General features: G+C 62.0%; 2 protein-coding genes across 5 annotated transcripts; one reads left to right on the top strand and one right to left on the bottom strand.

The window, feature by feature from the left end:
- Positions 1-2,459: 2,459 nt before the first annotated feature.
- ASB6 (ankyrin repeat and SOCS box containing 6) lies at positions 2,460-7,399 on the top strand. The gene is made up of 7 exons (XM_040531766.1): positions 2,460-2,547; positions 3,000-3,211; positions 3,587-3,768; positions 3,849-3,955; positions 4,315-4,423; positions 4,531-4,617; positions 5,339-7,399. Exons 2-7 carry the CDS (start codon positions 3,102-3,104, stop codon positions 6,013-6,015), a joined length of 1,272 nt encoding a protein of 423 aa, XP_040387700.1. The 5' UTR covers positions 2,460-2,547; positions 3,000-3,101; the 3' UTR covers positions 6,016-7,399.
- An 805-nt stretch (positions 7,400-8,204) lies between these two features.
- NTMT1 (N-terminal Xaa-Pro-Lys N-methyltransferase 1) lies at positions 8,205-11,236 on the bottom strand. 4 transcript variants are annotated; one of them, XM_040531768.1, is made up of 5 exons: positions 11,150-11,236; positions 10,445-10,492; positions 9,454-9,649; positions 9,051-9,303; positions 8,205-8,696 (listed from the first exon to the last, which is right to left on the bottom strand). In XM_040531768.1, the coding sequence occupies exons 1-5, from the start codon at positions 11,209-11,211 to the stop codon at positions 8,440-8,442; spliced, it is 816 nt and encodes a 271-aa protein (XP_040387702.1). In that variant the 5' UTR covers positions 11,212-11,236; the 3' UTR covers positions 8,205-8,439. The 4 variants fall into 4 exon arrangements, with proteins under 4 accessions (XP_040387702.1, XP_040387705.1, XP_040387703.1 ...); XM_040531771.1 differs by having other exon boundaries at positions 9,454-9,654; positions 11,150-11,216; XM_040531769.1 differs by lacking the exon at positions 10,445-10,492 and having other exon boundaries at positions 11,150-11,199.
- Positions 11,237-18,595: the final 7,359 nt, after the last annotated feature.

Below are 18,595 nucleotides of genomic sequence, written 5' to 3'. Positions count from 1 at the left end.
TCCAGGGTGGGTGGCACCGCTGTGCCCTGCTCCGTGCCAACCTGCTCCCCAAAATTGGGCTGGGGCGGCCCCGGGACGGCACCTCTGTGCCCCCCCCTTGGGGATGGGGTCAGCCATCCCCACACCAGCACCCTAAACCTCGCAGTGACGGGGATGCTGCCCGCGGAAGGGCCCTGTTGACCCACGAGGACGGAGCAGCTCGGGGCCAGCTGAGCCACGGGGGGGGGGTATCAGGGGCTGAGCACTGTGCTCATTTTGCCCCCCAAAATGTGGGCACCCCCCCCGGCACCGCAGGGCTTTCACCGCCCCCGAGCAGCTCCCAGCTCTGCCTCCGTCCCTGCCAGCCCGCAAGGGTGCCTCGTGCCCCGGGTCCTCGCCTCTTCCTCGCCCCCCCGGCTCTCCCAGCTCCCCCCGCGCCCCCCCAGCTCCCTGTCCTTGGTGGCGTCGTGCCCCCCCCGCCGGCCCGTGGTAAAGGTTTTTCTCCCCCATTCCCCATTCCCCCCCGTTTCTGTCTCTTTCTTTTTGCTCGTTCTTTCTCTCTCTCTCTTTCTTTCCCTGCCAGGAATCCCAGTCCCAGATGAACCAATACTCCGTGGCTCTGCTATTTCCCTTTTATTCCGCCCCCCCCCCCCCCAATCCCCCCCCCCTTCAACGGCGAGATGGGAAAAGACTGAACTAAAAAAAAAAAAAAAAAAAAAAGAAAGAAAGAAAGAAAGAAAGAAAAAAATCAAAGCTGCACATATTGGATCCAGATGTGCTCACAGCCCTTTCCAGCAATTTAATTAAATTCCCCCAGACAGCCAGGAGGATTTCTTAATGATCAAATTTCCCTGGCTTTCCTCCTAAAATGCCCCTCTTTCTTCGGCTCGCCGCTGCTCTGTCTCCCTGATGGATCGCCAGCTCGCATTCTTCCCCGGCCGCCCCACCAAGGCGCTGGGGAGGCAGGGGGCTGATCCCGGCGCTGTGATCCCGGCCGGGCACCGGCACGACGTCCGTGGTGACCCAAGGGGGGTGGGGGGGGTCTTTGGGGTCGGGGTCCCCCTCGCGTCCTGCTCACCGGCATCGCCCTCCTGTCCCAGCTCCTCCTTGGGGTGAATTCCCCCCAAAACGGGGAAATTTCCCCCGGGGGAGGTTGGACCCTCACGGTCCCCAGCGGTGCTGTGCGCACGGGGATGGTGACGACGGCCATCTCATGGAGGGTTCGGGGGTCCACGGAGGGTTTTGGGGGGGTCCACGGAAGGGTTTTGGGGGACCACAGAGGGTTTTTTTTTTTTGGGGGGGGGGGGTCCACGGAGGGTTTTGGGGATGGGGGCAGCAGAAAAGTGCCCAGGCAGCGTGGCCTCCTTGCCCCCTCTGCCACACGCCGCAGCCTGGAAGCGCTCCGCCAGAATAAAATAAATACCCAAAATAAAACAAAATAAAATAAAAGTAAATAGGAAATCCGAGGCGGCTTCGGTTAGTGCCGGCTCTCCGCAGCTCCATGCATCTGGAAATTCCACCGGAATAATAATAATAATAATAATAATAATAATAATAATAATAATAATAATAATGGCGGGGGGGGCACCCGCACCCTTGGGTGCTCCGTGGGGGACGGAGGTGGTTGGGGCACGGGGCTGCACGGCCACACCGCCCGTGGGTGTGTGTTGCCATCGGGCACGTGTGTGTGTGTGCACAGCCTGGGTGTGAGCGCCTGGGGGCACGCTGGGCTGTGGCCGTGCCCTCATGTGCACAAGTGTGGGTGTTGGGGGGGGTGTTGGGAGGGGGGGGGGGGGGGGGCCCTCCAGGGGTCTGCACGCGGCTGGTGCACACCTGGGGTGGGCACCTGGTGGGTGTGCGTGTGCATGGATGGGTGTGCACGGGGGGGGTGAGTGTACGTGGGTGTGCGTGGCGGTGAGTGTGCATGGATGGGTGTGCACGGGGGTGAGTGTGTACCCCATGTGCATGCACAGGGCTGAGTGTGCACCGGGTGCGTGCACGGCTGGGTGTGCATGGCTTGGGGGGGGCTGCGTGTGCACCGTGTGTGTGCGTGGCTGGCTGTGCACTGTGCGCGCGTGCACTGTGCGCGCGTGCACGGGGGTGCGCGTGCACCTTGTGCGTGCACGCGCCTGGCTGGGCGTGCGTTGGGGGGTGCACGTGCACTGTGCGCGCGCGCACGGGAGTGCGCGTGCACCTTTGGTGGGCCGTGTGCGTGCCCGGCTGGGCGTTCCCGGGCGCGCGCACCCCCCCCCCCTCCGCGCGCGCCCCCGCCGCCGCTCTCCTCTCCCCCCCCCCCCACCTGCCGCGCGCGCCCCCGCCCCGCCCCGCTCCCGGCCTCTGCTGCCCCCTGGCGGCCGCGCGAGAGAGGCCACGCCCCCTTTAGACCACGCCCATCCAAACCACGCCCATCCAAGCCACGCCCATTTAAGCCACGCCCCCCTTAAAACGCCCACCCAAGCCACGCCCTCTCCAGTGAGGCCACGCCTCCCAGCGAGGCCTCGCCCCCTCCGGGCCCAGCCGCCGGCTTCCGCTTCCGCTCCGGGCGGCGGCGGCGGCGGCGGCGGGCAGGTGGGGGGGGGGTTGCGGTACCGGGACCACCCCCCCCCCCGGGGCTTTCGGAGCCTTGTGGGACCCCCGCGGGCCTCAGGGGGCGGCTGGGAGCCCCTGGGGCCGTCCCGGTGCCGGCTCCCGGGCGCTGCCCCGGGGTTTGGGGTGGGGGTTTGGGGAGGTCTGGGGGCTCGCCCCGCCGGTGAGGGGCCTGCAGAGCCCCGGTACCGCGGGGCCTGGGGGCTCCGGGGCCCGGCCCCGTGTGTGGGGCTCGGCACTGTGCGGGTGGGGCCTGCCCTGGGCCCGGCTCTGCCCCGCTCTGCCCGCAGGAGATAAGGGCGGGAGGGGGGGGGGGGGGGCTCTGCGCTGCCCTTTGTGGCCTTTTACAAGTACATAAGGAGGCTTGTTATTTTTTATTTATTTATTTTTTTTAACTGCTAAATTACTCGAAAGCCGCGTTCGTTTTAAAACAGGGGCGATCCTGTGGAATTCGGGCCCTGCCGGCGTCTGCCCGCCACAGTCCTGCGTGGGGGAAGGCGGCACTGCCATGCGGGGAGCCCCTGGGCGGGAGCACCATGCCCTTCCTGCACGGCTTCCGCAGGATCATCTTCGAGTACCAGCCCCTGGTGGACGAGATCTTGGGGCTGCTGGCGCTGCGGGATGCGAGGCAGAGCGCGCTTGAGAGGTAACGGGATGGGGCTGGAAGCGGAGCTCGGCGCCTGCCTGGTGCTCAGGAGGTGGCAGCCGGAGCTCAGCGTGCAGCGTCGGTGCTGGGAACGAGCCCTGTCCCGGGGAGTTGCTGGTCCCTGGGACCTTTGGGAGCGTGGGGTTGGAGCAGAGCAGGCACGGGGCTGCGTGCGCTCCCCAGGAGCCTGCCTATGTCAATACAAACTGCACTGGGGTTCAGCCGTGCCCCCCAGTGCTGCTGCTTAACCCCATAGCAGGACAGGAGGAGAGACCAGGGCTTTTTCTTTCTCTTTGGTGCTGCTTTGACCCCTGCAAACCCCTCTGAAATGCGTGATATTCACGTGAGTAACTGTCTCTCTCTGTGCGTCCCCAGCCCTGCCTGCCTGGGCAGCGACAGGAGCCAGCTCTCGGCTGTGAGGCGAGTTTTGGAGAGGGAGACCCACTCCCCGTTCTACCAGGAAGGCGTGAGCTATGCCCTGCTGAAGGTCACCGAGCTGGGGCTCGTCGCCGCCGCAGAAATCCTCCTGGAGTTCGGCGCCGACCTCAGCTTTGAAGGTACGGCTGGTGGGAAGGGGGCTGTGCGGGGCTGCTCCCTTCTCCCTTCTCCAAAAACACCGCGTTTTTTTTGCCCCCAGACCCCGTTACCTACTACACCCCGCTGCACATCGCGGTGCTCCGCAACCAGCCGGACATGGTGGAGCTGCTGGTGCGCCACGGGGCGGACATCAACCGCAGAGACCGGGTACGGACCTGGCTGCCAGGGCATGGCTAACCCTTTGCGAGGGATTGTGTGGGGACAGCCCCCCCTGCTCCCCTCTTCCAGGGCCCCCCGGTGCGTCACCTGCTGTTGGTGGCCTCCTGATTGCTGCCTCTGGCCAAACCAACCCGTCCCTGCTGTGGAGTGGTGGGTGGGAGGAGGCTGGTTTAACCCAGCTGTGAACACAGAGACACTGCGGAGGGGCTGTCACTCTTGGTTCTGGGGGGGATGGGGTGAAATCTATGCTCTGATGTTGGCCCTGATGAAGCCCCAGCAGGGATTTCCCAGAGGAGCTCACAAATAGGCATTAACGCTTGTGTTTTTTTTCCTCTCGACCTGCGCAGATCCATGAGAGCAGTCCCCTTGATCTGGCCAGCGAGGAGCCCGAGCGGCTGTCGTGCCTCCAGAGGCTGCTTCAGCTGGGGGCCGACGTCAACGCAGCCGACAAAAACGGTCGGTGTGCCCCTCCAGGTGCTCCTGCAGAGAGCAGGGAGCTGCTTCTGGGGTGAGCGTTTCTAGGTGGAGCTCTGTTTTCATCTGAGCGTCTTCTCCCGCCGCAGGAAAGACAGCGTTGCTGCACGCCCTGGCCAGCAGCGACGGCGTCCAGATCCACAACACCGAGAGCGTCCGTCTCCTGCTGGAAGGAGGTGAGGACAAACTCCCCTCTGCACACAGAAACCCCTCCAGCCAGGCTGATTCTTTGTACAGCACCGGGTGCTGCCCTCCCGACTCTTTTACGTTCCTGGTTTAGCAAGAGTAAAGCCCGGCAGAGGCAGGGTTAGCGCTGTCCTGGTCCCTCTCGCTGCGTTTTTTCCAAAGGATGCTTCCCAGACAAACGTATCAAATATGGAAACCGTGCTCTCTGCTTCTTGGTTCTGGCAGGAAACGGAATGAGATAAAGAGAAAAATGTCTTTCTCAGAAATCACGGCCTGCAGCGTGGCTCCTCGTGGAGCACGTGCTGGGCTTTTCATAATGGGGAGGCAATGGGCTTGTCCTGGTGGCGCTGCTGGGGCAGGCAGCGGGGAGGCTCTGTGGTAATTCCGTGTTCTGCTGGGCCCGTCCCTGGAAGAAGGGAGGAGGGTTTGGTGCTGGGCGACAGAGACCAGAGACTCGGGATGTTCTGCAGGGACTGGTGCTCTGGTTTGAAATCCTTTCCCAGCAGGCAGCAGCAGCGTGGCCGTGCTCTTGCTCTCGTTTTCAGCTCCGCCGTGGGTGCAACGGTCGCGTGGCGGGCGCGTGGTGCATTTAAGCGCTGGGTTTCCTCCCTCCTGAAAATACCAGGGGGTCTGCGCCTCCCGTGGTGTCTGTCACAAACCCACCCGTGTTTCTCTGCGCTGCCAGGTCTGTTCTCTGTTTTCCCCCTCCAGGTGCAGACGTCAGGGCCACCACCAAAGACGGCGACACCGTCTTCACCTACGTCATCTTCCTGCTGGGCGAGGTGGCGTGCAGCAGCGCGGAGGAGGCGCGGGTGACAAACCGCTTCTGCTTCCGCGTCACCCAGCTGCTGCTGGCCCACGGTGCCAACCCCAGCGAGTGCCCGGCCCCCGAGTCCCTCACCCACCTCTGCCTCAGCAACTTCAAGCACCACTTCCCGCTCCTGCGCTTCCTGCTCGAGTCGGGCGCTGCCTACAACTGCTGCCTCCACGGCCCCGCCTGCTGGTCGGGCTTCCAGATCGTCTTCGAGTGCCTCTGCTCTCACCTCAGTGGCTCCGAAGATGACGGCTTCTACGCAGACCTCATCCAGAAGGGGCAGACTCTGCTGGAGCTCATGATGGCCAGCTCACAAGCCGTCCGGCTGCCCAGCAACTTTGAGGTCAACACCAGCAGCTGCAGGTACCACGGGGAAAAGATCAGGACTCTCTTCTGCTCCCTGAAGCAGCTGGAGCACACCCCCCAGGCACTGAAACATCTCTGCAGGGTGTTTATCCGGCAGCGCCTTAAGCCTTGGCCAGTAGACGTTAAAATCAAGGCTCTACCTCTTCCGGACAGGCTGAAGTGGTACCTCCTCATCGACCACGCCGCTGTTGGGCACGAGGACCTCTGAGCCTGGCTGGTGCCTCTCCGTCTCCCCTCTCCGCAGTCATGGTGCCCGTGGCCGGCCAGCAGATGGCTGACCTGCACCAGTTCTCCCTGCAGCGAGAGGTGCTGCCCTCCCCGCGCCCACGGGGCCTCTCGGCTGTGTTTCAGGGCTGTGCTTCTCTGTGCACGGTGCTGCACGCGCGTCCGTGGAGGCTCTGAAACGAACGTGCTGGTTTTTGATTTTATTTTACACCAGAAGGAGCCCAGGGGTACTCCTGGGGCACGCTGTGGGGGGGGCGGAGGGGGCCGCTGGGAATCGGGGAGATGGACGCTGGGGAGGAAGGTTTGTGGGGACGTTAGGCGGACGGCCGGCGGGGCAGTGTGACTGCACAGGTCCCCTCCTTCCAGCCCTGCTGGCTTTGGGGTGGGCGAAGCGGTGCCTTGGACGAGTGGCAGAGCCGTGAGGCGCCTCGGGATGCCGAGAGAGGAGTTGCTGCCTGAGCAGGAGCACGGAGAGGTGCCAACGGTCGGGCCCGGTGCAGCCAGACCTCCAGGGGAGCGCTGGCATCCAGCTCCGTGCCTCCTGTTCTGTTGGGGGAAGCAGCTGAGGCGGAGGCGGGTCCTGCCTTGATGTGGTGCTTTCCTCGCTCACCTGGGCTTCTGAGAACGGGAGCGTGGAGGGGTTGAGGGGGAGCAGGGCTGGCAGCAGCAGCCTGGCTGTTGAGCACCCTCAGAGCTTTTGCCAAGAGCGCTCGATCCTCTCGGCACAGGGGACCATCCACCAACGTGTCTTGGAGGCGCTGGGCTCCAAGACAAGTGGCTGTTCCTCGGTGTGTTGTGTGTGCAAGGAGGAGGAAAGGGCAGCTGACTGCTCGGTGCCTTGCTCCTCCCCGTCCCTTGGCCCCTTACGCGCTCCTTTCCCTGCCTGACTGCACGCTGGACGTTGAGCTCCAGCGCCTCTTGCCCAGGAACAAAAAATTGCAGCAGAGCTCAGGGTTTTCTTGCCAGGCTGCTACAGGAAGCCCCGACCTTTGGAACTGTGCCTGAAGGTCCCGAGTCCCAGCCTGCCACAGCTGTCTGGCAGCTCCTAGGCATCCGCTTCCTTGTGAAGACCAAAAGATGCCGTGGAGCTGAGCCTTCCCCCTGCCCCAGAACAGGTGCAAAAGAGGAAGGAAATCTCCCGTGAGCAGGTATTTACAGCAAGCAGAGCTGGGATCCGCAGGGGTGTCTCCCCACCCTGCGCTCCTGGCAGCAGCTCCTGTTCTTCACCTTCTCCCACCCTGTGGAATCGGGGCTGTGCGTCTTGAGGAACCGATGTTTAAAAAAAAAAAAAAATACAAAACGAAAATGTGAACTACCCCCCTGCTGTCTGGAATTGAAAAAGAGCAATTAAACAAGGCCTTTTGTAATAGCAGCAAGGGGCTTGTTTCTTCGGCGGGGGGGGTCGGGGTGGTGAGGGCTCCACGTGGGACCTGCCCGCTCCTCGTCTCGCATCTGTGCTGGATGGGAGGAATCGCACGGGACGAGCCGCAGCGGTTCTGTGCCTGGTTTCACCCCGGGGCCAGCGTGAGCAGTGGAGCGTTGGGCTGGCACAAGCCAGGGGCCAGGCTTGGCAGAAATGCTCCGGATGTGGCAGGGGAGGAGCTGGGAGCGATCAAAGCCGGGGGGAGCAGTGTGGGGTGTCGGGGGGGCGGCTCAGAGCAGGCGCCCTGCTAACACCCGGTGCTCACTGGATCTCTCCTCAGGGTCACTGGGGCCGGTAAAAGTGTTCCAGGAGGCAAGGCAGGGCCTCGTCTGCGTTACGTGAACGCTGGAGAACGTGAGGGAGCCAGGATTACATCTACCTTCTGTTTTGCCGCGTACATGGAAGACCTGCTGGTGGGTTTAAAAGCCCACCTCAGAGCCCCAGAAGCTGTAAGGAAACGGCAGAGGTTTCTCCTGTTTGCCTTACCCAGCTTGTTGCTGAGTTAAACCCTCACTTCTGTGAGCAGCAGCGAGTTTGTGAGTGGGAAAGGGGCAAACTCCCAAGCGAGGAGGGGCGTCCAGCCCGTCGCAGCCGCACCAAGCTCCTGTGCGCAAGCAGGGAGCACCTTGGGACCCTCTTGCTCTCGGCGGTGTCAGGCACCCGCACGCAGAGCCCCCGAGTGTGGCGTCAAACCAACGCGCTGCGCCTGACAAAGCCCACGTGCAGAAGCGCAACAGCAGGAGCATGTATTTGGCAAACACCTCTTTTTTTTTTTTTCCCCACAACCAGCAGCAACTCGGAAGACAAAGCCCCGTCCTCGCCACCAGCCCTGGAGAAGGGGGAGTCGCGACGCCCTCGCCGCTGGCTACCCCCCTGCGGTGAAGGCACGGTCCTCGCCCCTCCCGGCCCCGGCAGGACCCTCTGTCCTTGCCCGTGCTGCTCTGAGCTGGCCCTGGAGAGACCTCCTCCGGCCGCCGGGCACCCTCATCTCATGGCAAAGGTGTAGACGTGGTAGATCTCATCGGGGAAGTTCTCCTGGCGCTCCTCGGCCAGGAGGTGCAGCCCGGCGCGGCGGATGATCTTGCGGACCACATCCAGGTCCCGGCAGACGCTGCTGTCCACATCGTCCATGATCACGCCCTCCTGAGCCATGTTGTCCTTGATGACCACGATGCCGTTGGGCCGCAGCCCGGCGCGGCACCGCTTCAGGAAGTCGGAGAGGTGGTTGTCGGTGAGGTGTCCTGGGGGGCAGAGCGGGGGTTAGCGGGTGTGAGACCCCCTGGGCAGCACGATGGACGAGGGGAGGAGAAGGGGAGGCTGTGTTGGGATCCCTCCTGATCAGAGCAGTCACATATTTTGAGTTGTTTTCAAGGGAAAGCTTGGGGATGTCCAACTTGTGTCCCGTGGGCTCAATCCAGCTCTGTCCCACCCCTGCCCTGGCCTTGAGGGTTTGGGGGAAAAGACCCTACAGTGTGACACCCTCCATGGGGCAGGTCCCAAGTCCAGCCCCACCCCAGTCCTCCCACTCTCCTCAAGCCCCCCCTGGTGCCCGTGGGGCTGGACGGGGAGAGGACAGGCCACCGAGCGCCCCTCACCGATGACCCACTGGATCCAGATGACATCGTAGGAGTTGGGCTCGGGGCTGAAGTCCTGGAGGCCGCAGCAGAAGTAGTTGCGCACCCGCCTGCCCTCCTCCCCCAGGTAGCTCTTGGCCTTGGTGAGGAAGTCCTCCGTCACGTCCACCATGTCCACCGTCTTGAAGAGGGGCAGCAGCAGCCGCTTGGTGATGCGGCCGATGCCCGCCCCGCAGTCCAGAGCGCGGGTCGTCCCCGTCCTGTTGGGGCCGTCCTGGAACGAAAACCACGAGGGGCTGAGCTCCCCGGCAAGGCAACCGCGTAGGAACAGCCCAGAGGGAAGAGCCCAGCCCAGAGGGAAGAGCCCAGCTCCACGCCGGGAGAAGAACAGGGCTTTCGGAGCACCTCTGCCCGTTTTACCCACCCGCAGGAACCGCTGCAGGAATTTCCTGGAGCTGTTGATGTCGATGCTGGAGATGTGGCCGTAGCCGCCCAGCATGCCGTCCACCGTGGCGGGCACGTCCTTCCAGTACTTCTCCGCCTTGGAGTAGAACTCAAACTCGTCCTCCACCACCTCGCTCGACATGCTGGCCGAGGGGCACGTGCCCACGGGGGACTCGCTGCTCTTCCATGAGGGGAGAAACCACAAGTCAGGCCCGGAGCCCCCCGACCCAGGCAGGGCTTTGGGTGAGCCCCACAGCGGGACAGCACCACCACCAGCCCCAGGTCAGTGCCACAGCTGTGGGATCAGCTCTCTGCGCATCCCGACGTGTGCCTGACCCCCCTTTCCCTCCCAACAGGGCTACTTCGAACCCTAAAAACTTCTAGGAACAACAAGCAGGAACAAGGACCTCAACCTTGGTATTTTTGGAGACCCTCCCAGGCAGGGATGCCTTAAGCCCGCTCAGCAACATACCCCAAAATACCCAATTTTATTTTTTTTAAGGCTGACCCACCATTTTCACCTCTCCTGCCTCCTCTCTCCCCCTCTTAAGAGCGTTAACAGCTCAACGCACCTACTCGGTGGGGGCAGCCCCATCGCTCACCTCCGCTTCCAGCGGGAGTTGCCAAAAGTTCCCCTAAGCACCTACCTGAGGGCCGTAAATCTCGGCCGCGCCCGGGCGTTAAGATATTTGCAATATAACAAAGCCAGGCTCTAATCAGCGCTACGAGCCATAAATCCCCCCCCCCAGACATCCCATAATTCACCCCACCATTGGTTCCATTAACGCCGCGGGGATTAGCGGCGGGATTTGAGGTGGCCAAAGGCTAAACTCAGCCCCTGCAGACGCCTTCGCAAACGCAGAACTACACGGGGCTCGTGGCGTCAGCGCGCCGCCCGGCCCCCCGTTACGACGCAAAACCTGCTCGGGGGGGGGGGCTCTGCGTGGGTTGGAAGGCCCTGGGGACCTCACCTCACTGCTCGGGGGCCAGCTTGGCGTGGAGCCGGTCTGCGCGGTGCTCTGGGGGGGGGGGGAGAGAAAAAGCAGGTTTTTAGCCCCAAAATAGTGCTGTAGGTGGGCGTGAAACCAACCGCAGCCCCGAGGAGGTGGAGGTGAGAGGCCCCCCCCAGCCCCACGGGGACCCCACGGGGACCCCCTGGCCCCACAGCCCCGTTTTGGGGGGGGCTGCGGGTTAGGGAGGGGGCCCGGTTTCGGGCCTGGGGACCCCCCCCCTTTCTCCACCGGGGGTGGCGGAGGCACTGCCACCCTCACCTCTGGGGGCCTGGGGGGGGGCCCGTGTGTCCCCCCCCCAACCCCGGTTGGGGGGTACTGGGGGGGTCCCGGTGCTGGGGGGGGGCGCATAAACCGGGTGGGGGGCCCTGGTGAGGCAGCGAGGCCTACAACGGAAACCTGCCCCCCCCCCCTCCCCGAGCTGCGGGCTCGGTGTGGTCCCGGTGTGTGCCGGGGGGGTCCCGGTGAGACGCGGGGGTCCCGGTGTGGGGGGGTCCTTGGGGGGGAGTCCCGGTGTGGGGGTCCCGCTGCCGCAGCTCCCCCCCCCCTCCCCGTACGCGGTCCCCCGGTGTTCGCCCCCTCCCCTCCCCGCCCGGTGCCCCCCCCTCCGTCCCCCCCCCAACCCCCCAAGCACCGCGCGGCCCCGACCCGCCCCCCCCCGCTCACCGGGCGGCCGCCGGCACCAACCGGGCGGCGGCGCTCGCCGTGACGTCACCGCGACGGCACATGCCGGGGGGGGGGCGGGGCTTCCCTCCGTTACCGGCGGGGGGGGGGGAGGCACCGGGCAACGGGGGGGGGGGAGGCACGGATTGGGGGGGGTACGGGGGGAGCATGGAGGGGGGGGGGGGCTGGGAGCGGGGATCCAAGGGGGGGGGTACGGTGTGTGTGTGGGGGGGGGCACCGTGAGCCCGGTGCCGTCCCGTCCCGGAGCGCCGTGCCCCCCCCCGGCCGCGCGGTGCCGCTGTTGTCCCGCTGTAGGAGCGCGGGGCTGCGACGGGCACCGGCTGCCGGTGGCCGGGCCGGGCCCGGGTGTCCCCCCCCCGCGGGGACAGGGCTGCCGTCGGGGGGAGCGCTGCGCCCGGCAGGCACCGGCCCCGGCACGGCGGCAGAGCCCCGCGTTCAGCCTGTGGCAGTGCCCCGGTGCTGTCCCCCCACACAGTCCGTCCTGGTGGCACCACAACACTTAAAGTCCCCCGGCTCGTCGCCCCCCGGCCCGTCACCCCTCAGCCTGTCACCCCCTGGCCCATCACCCCTTGTCCTGTCACGCCTTGTCCCATCGCCCCTCACCCCCTTGTCCCTCGTCCCGCCACTCCTCATCTTGTCACCCCTCAGCCTGTCACCCCTTGTCCTGTTGCCCCCCGTCCTCCTGCCCCCCGTCCCGTCACCTCTCCCCACAAAGCCCTTCTTCTCCCCCCCCAATCATGCCCCAACCCTCCCATTTTTGCCTCCCCTCACCCCATCCCACCACTGCCCCCCTGCCTCCGTGCCCATCCCACCCACAACACCCCCGTTACTCCCACATTAACACAGACCACGGCCCAAAATTAAGACGGAAACAAAAAGCAGAATCAGAAATGGGCCGAACATCCCCAGGCACTCACAGGCACCTGGACCAGGACACAGCACACAAGCCCCAGGGACACTGCAGGGCCCCAGCACCCGGTCTGGACAACGGGAAATTGCCCCCAAATTGCTGCCCCCACACCTCCAAGGGCCACGGAGACCCCCGAGGACAGAAGGGGCGATGGGGCCGGCGGGGGCTTCACCTCTCTGAGCTGTGGAAGGCTCCAGAAGGCAGCAGCTTGCTCTTCTCACCCAGCTCCGGCTGTGCCAGGCTAACGGCCCTCGCGATTTTACCCAACAGAAAGAAAAAGCTATGCACGGAGTGCTTTTTTTTAATAAAAATCCCCCATCTCACAACAAACCCAAGTATCCCCTCCACAGCACAAGGCGCTGGCCACCCGCGGCCCGTTTTGCCCCGCTCCCTGCCGCAGCGGGCTCCGAGCCCCCAGCCGGGTTGTGCAAAACCGAGTGAAAATGTGGCAGCTCCGGCAGCCTCCGTGCCCAGCCTCGGCTCAGCCTCCCCGTGGCCGTGGGCTCCACAGCTCCCTGCTGCCTGGAGTACTTCTCCTCCACCCGGCTTCAGTCCTGTCCCTGGGTGGCTCCGTGTGCGAGCAGCCAGCAAACACCCCCGGACCCCACCGCCAGCCCGTTTCTCTCCTCGCACGTTTGCCTCCTGCTCCCCTCGTTCGCCGCCTCTCAGGGCAATCACCCTCGCTGCAACGTTCAGGGATTTTTTTCCCCCCCCCTCCCCCCAGGTGCTTAATCACCCTTATTACCCTTTTCTGATTAATTAATTCTAATTAATTTTGCGCCAGCATTTGGAGGAGAGGTGACCAGGGCTGTGCGAGCTGTTCCAGGTGACCGGCAAGGCGCATCCCTCCACGTGCCCTGCTCGTGTTCTGAACAACTTGGCGGGCGCGGGGCTCACCCCCCGCAAGCTCTGCCCCATGCCTGCGCCCCCCGACTCCTTCAGCTGTGCCATGGCTCGGTCTGGGCAGTCACAAGAAATTAGCTGAGGGTTCTCCCCACACTGGTGGCGATGTGGGTGCCCCAGCACCAACCCCAGCAGCTCCGAGCCCCCCCAGCCCCGGTGCTGGTGTCTGCCCAGTGCAGCCGGGGCTTTGTCCCCGTGTCCCCTGGAGCTGAAACGCAGCTGGTTTGGGTGACCCTGCCCTCACCGTGTGCTTGCCTAGGGGGCAGAGGCCATCGTCCCTTTGCTGTTTGTCCGGTGCCCGGCAGCTCTAAGTATATAAAATCAATTTGTTACGTGAGAAGTGTAGTCTATGCTATGCACTATATGTTATATATGTTATACACTATACACTATATACTATATACTATATTTTACTTTATACTGTCTTATACTATATGCTATATACTATTTACTTTATGCTATACATTTTATATTATAAGCTATATATGAGATACTTTGTACTACAGGCTATACATTGTATACTATTTACTTTATATTATGTTATATACTAGATACTGGATAATAGATAATATAATGTATATATAAAAATTATCTCTATAGACCGCGTGTATAACATTATGAGTATAATACCACGTATATGTGTGCATGTGTATGTACATATACATAGAGCAATTGGACTATGTATGTATATACATACAAATATTTACGTGTGCATACATGCATATACATAGATGTAGATGTACAGCATACTGTATACACCATGCCTACATACACATATGTTTACACACCAGATAGGTAGATATAAGTATGTGGGTATATGTATACATATATATCTATATATGCATACACAAACATATGTATACATATATAAAACTTTTTAATATGTATATCTGGTGCAGTGGGGAGGGAGAGAGCAAGAGCAAGCGAGCAAGAGAGTGAGATAGGTTGCAGCAGCGTGTCTGATCAGCACATCTTGCCGTGCCCTGCGAGCCACCCAGGACGAGCCATGGTGAGCACCACACATGTCCCAGCTCGGTGACGGTGACATGGCCCCGGGGCACGGCCAGTGCAGGGCAGAGGGGAGGGAGAGGCGGCAGTGCAAAGGGAGAGACGCGGGTGAAGGCAAACTGCTCCGAGTTACAAACGCTCCCTCTTTGATTAATTGTACTTTCTGTTTGATAAATGTTACTCGTGAGTATAAAATATGCAAAGCACTTAGCAAGTTCACACTGTTTAAAGAACTCAAGTAACCAAATTAAAATTCTATGCTAGGAGCCAAGCCGCTGCAGAGCAATGTGGGGATATGATGCTTGGGGAGCCGATCCCAACACAACGCCCACAACAGGGCTACCCTGCTGCCCACGGGAAGGTGCCTCGGTCCCCTGGGGCTTTGGTGAGGCCATGGGCAAGGGCTTCTCGTGCAGCACCCCCCGCCCCCCCCCCCCCGGCCAGTCCCTCTGCTGTATGTGATGAAGTTGACCACTGCCAGCATGCTGGGGCAGGGGCACGCTGCTGGCTTGGGTATGGGACTCAATAATTTTCCCTAATTCCCAACCATTTCGGGTGGGGGCAGCCAAGCACCCAGAGTCTCCCCCAGAAAAGTGTGGCTCTGGTGGGGCACCCAAACCCCCAAAACAGGGTTTTTCCTCCACTTTGGAGCCCTGATGCAACACATCCACCCTGTAACACCTCCATTGAACCACAGCATCATGGTACCTTGGCAAGTGTGACATCTCCCTGCATACTCATAGCGCTCTGTACCCTGCCAAAACTGCACCCTGGGATGAAGGGGAGCCCCCTGGCTGCCCCGGACAGGCAAAGAGAACAGCAGCCCCAGGCTTCAGCACCGGCTTTGCTCATGCCCCCATGGGATGGAGTTTCCCTGTAGGTACGGGTGACTTTCTGGTCGTTCTTGCAGCTCTCCATGGGTGAAGCCACCCTTGGGTGGGGGCACCACAGCTCAAGCACCAAGCAGGTCCACACCTCCCACCCACGGTGTTCTCATGAATCGTTTAAAATGTAAGGCTTAAGCAAAGCTGCAGATGGGAGAGGCTCGTTTCCAGGCAAAAGCAGCCCCCAGCCCTCCTTGGCACAGAGCGGCGCATCCTACAAGAGGCCACAAACCCGACCTCGGGCTCTGCTCTTGGTTTAGGGCATGTCCACCCTTGGTGGCACTGGAGGCGGGTGCCCTCGGGTCACTGCACGCTGCTGAGCCAGCAGCTGGTGCGCGAGGATCTGGCCCTTCCCGTCCCCACCACCTCACAGCCTAAATGTTGATGGAGCTTAAAGAGTTTGCGTGCCAAAAAAAAAAAAAAATCCCTGCTGGTCTTTTGCTGCCGATAAACCCTTTTGCAAGGCGTGACCCACAGCAGCACGGCCCCACCTGGGACAGACCGAAGTGAACCACTTTTTGCAAAGCCTCCCACCAGTTTTGAGTGCTGCATGGGAGAGCCAGAGCATGGCCCCAGCACAGCCCTGAGCACCCCACACAGCCAACACCGGGCTCCTCGGTGGCAGGAAGCCCAGCCCTGTGCCGTGTCAGCCCGTCCCTGCAGTCTGAGCAATGCTTTAGCACCCACTAAACCATGCGGCCGTAAATCCTTGCGCAGACAAGCCCCAAATACTCGTTTCGGGCGCTGCAGTTTGTGTCATTTCAGCATTAACATGCACACTCTTATTAATTAATACTTGCTAAACCGGGACTAAAAATAAAGTGCTCGGCGTCTCATTTCGGCAAACGCCTCCCTGCCCGTGCGGAGCAGAGTGCCTGGGCTTCGACGGGCTCGGCACATAAGGCTTTCTCCCTTCCACAGCCAGAAAGAAGAAAAAAAAAAAGGGCTGCACGGAGCCAGGAATGCCGATAAAGCAAAACCTCCTCTTTCCATCCAGGCAAAAGCGCCCGTGGCAGCTATTGCTACAGCGCGCCACAGCGTGAGGCTCACGCTCACCTCCGTGCCTGGCTGGGATGAGCTTTGGGGTCAGAGGGCTGCCGCATCCGGGGCGGGGAGTTAACGTTTCTTTTCCATCCCAACTTAACTTTTTTTTTTTTTTTTTTTTTTCTTTGCTGCTTTTTCCTTCCTGGGCTGGGCTGCTTTGGTTGCACTTCCCACTCGGAGCCGATCGCGTGCCCCCAGCCGGCAGCGCGGGCTGGATTGCCACCGAGGGAAGGGTTTTAGCAGCCGGGTGCTGCGGGTGGGTTTGTGCATGCACCCCTGCTGGCTTCGATTAAAGCCGAAGGACAGCGGTTGTTGCAAAAGTCCCTTTTCCCTGCAAGGGGCTGCTGCTACCCACCAGCACCCCCCCCCCGATTGCAAAGCTGCTGCGTCCTTCACCCCATCCCGGCTGGGAGCAGCCTGGGCTGTGCACAGCGCGTGGATCTGGGGGCACAGCGCCAAGATGCTGAGCTGGGACAAGAGAGGACCACGGGGACTGAGGGGACAGGATGGAGCCCCCAGGACAGCACCATGGAGGGGACACAGGGGCAGGGAAAGGTGGCATCTGGGCCTGGAGGGCATCGCCGCGGGCTGGGGTTGTGCAGGTGTTGCAGAAATCATGTGAGTTATTGCAAGGGGCAGCAGCTTTGTAATAATCATAGTAATGGTAATAATAACAGTAATAAGGAATTAATTCATCTTTATTAATCTTTATTAAAGAAAAAAAAAAGCCCACAACTTTATGCAAGTCTGGGACAGCCCAGGGCCACCAATTTGCGTCACGTAAAACCCCAACTCCTGCAAGATTTGAGGCTGCTCTTGGCCCCCAGCTTGGGTCCCATCCCCAGAGCACTCTGGCTGTCATTTGGCTGAAAAACCCAAGTTTCCAGCCAGCCCAGAGGCTGCAGAGCAAAGCCTGAAGCCAGGGTCCCCCTGGGCACGGCCAGGGCTGAGCACCGCTGGAAGCACCCTGCTCCCCTCCCCGCTGTGCCCTTCGTTTTCCTAAAAGACCACGGTGACGAAAATAAAGCAGCCCCCTTCCTGGGGGTGAGGATGGTGCCATGTGAGGGTGCCTGGAGGGGGTCAGGGCTGGTTCCCCTGTCCCTCACCCCCTGGCCAACGCCAGGCCCCGCAGCGAGGGCTGCGCTTGGCGCTGCAGCACGGCTCGCTCGTGCCAGGAGCGAATGTTAATGGTGCCGAGCTCCTCGGAGAAACGCTCAGATTCTCCCTCTAAACCAGGGAGGAAAGGAAGGGAAGGGGGAGGAGGGGAAACTAGCTCCGCAGATTAATTCTGCTGATGAAAATTAAAATCGGGCATCTCCAAAGCGAGCCAAGACAGAGCTGCCTCAGCGCTGCAGCCCACCTCTCCCACCCTAGCCCCTGCGAAAACCCAGCTTGGCTCCGGTCTCCTCCAGGGTCGGGTCGGGTGAGCAGGCATCTGCCCCGGCTTTGGTCACGCTTGTCCCACCAAAGACGTGCTGAGGCAGCGGCTCCCCGTGCACGTAAATGTGCTGCAGGTGGTGGGGCAGGATCAGGCCCCCGGGGATGCTCTAACCCAGCTGGGAGCGTGGAGAAGGCGCGTGCCTCCTTTGGGAGGGCGAGTCGGCCACCCAAAATCGTGAGTTAGTTGCAGTGCCAAGGGTTTAAAAAATGAGCTGTTGAGGGCTTTTTTACAATCATTATTAACTTCCTGGGCTTTGGGGCTCTACGATGTACTTTTTTGTCCCTGTGCTTGACAGCGAGGACGGCTCCAAAGATCCCCCAGGGCTGGGACGAAGGCAGAGACCGTGGGACTCCGGGAGCTGCTGCTTTATGAATGAAACCATCTGGGCAAGGTAAGTGCTGGGGGCTGCTGCAGGATCCGACCCTCCCGGCCGGCACCTCCCTCCTGCTCTGCTCCCACGGAGCTGGGAAACCTCGTGGGGTGTCCCTGCGGCACGGACACGGCTCCGGCCGGGCAGCCCCGGGGTGGCTCTGGGGACAGAAGGGGACTTTGCTCTGCTCGGACAGCTTCGGGCACGTGGGAGGGCACAGGGCACTGCGGAGAGGGGCCTTGAGGTACTGGGGTTGGGCACCCAAGGGTGGGACCCCTGCTGTGCACCCCGCTGCACCCCACCTTGCGGCTCCCCCGGCAGCGTCCCCGCTCCCTGGCGGCGAGTTGGGTTTTATCTCCGGCTGCTTCCCTCCTCCCTCCCTCCGCCCGCTCCCTTCTCATCCTCGCTGCCAAGTCCGCAGGTTTCCTGCTGTGACCTTGAGCTCGTTCCTGGAGCTGGTTGTGGGCTTCTTAAAGGAGCCGTGTGGGCAGCGGGGGCCCCCAGAAGCCCCCTCCTGATGCCCTCACCCTCACTGGGAGCCCCGGGGCTGGTGGACACTGGGACGAGGGTACAGTGACCTCTGAGCACACCAAAACTGGGAGAGGGTGCAGGTGGCCGATTTGGCATCCCCAGGGTCACCGTGGTGGTGCTCCCCCAGCACCATGCAAGGGGTTTGGGTGGCAAAGCCCCCACCCATTCCGGGGGTCCCAGCAGTGCTGAGACCCCAGGGGTGGCAGTGGCATGGGGAGCCTGGGGCTGGCACCAGGAGGCTGGGGCTGCGCCCACCGCCCCGCACCAAAGCAGATAGGTGGCCCTTGATGGCACCGTGGTGGCCCTAGGTGGCAGCTCAGTGGCCCTCGATGGCAGC

This window comes from Cygnus olor, chromosome 19 (assembly GCF_009769625.2).
Source record: "Cygnus olor isolate bCygOlo1 chromosome 19, bCygOlo1.pri.v2, whole genome shotgun sequence".
Taxonomy (NCBI): domain Eukaryota; kingdom Metazoa; phylum Chordata; class Aves; order Anseriformes; family Anatidae; genus Cygnus; species Cygnus olor.
The sequence above is the reverse complement of the archived record's forward strand: the minus strand, read 5'-3'. Positions and strand labels throughout refer to the sequence as shown.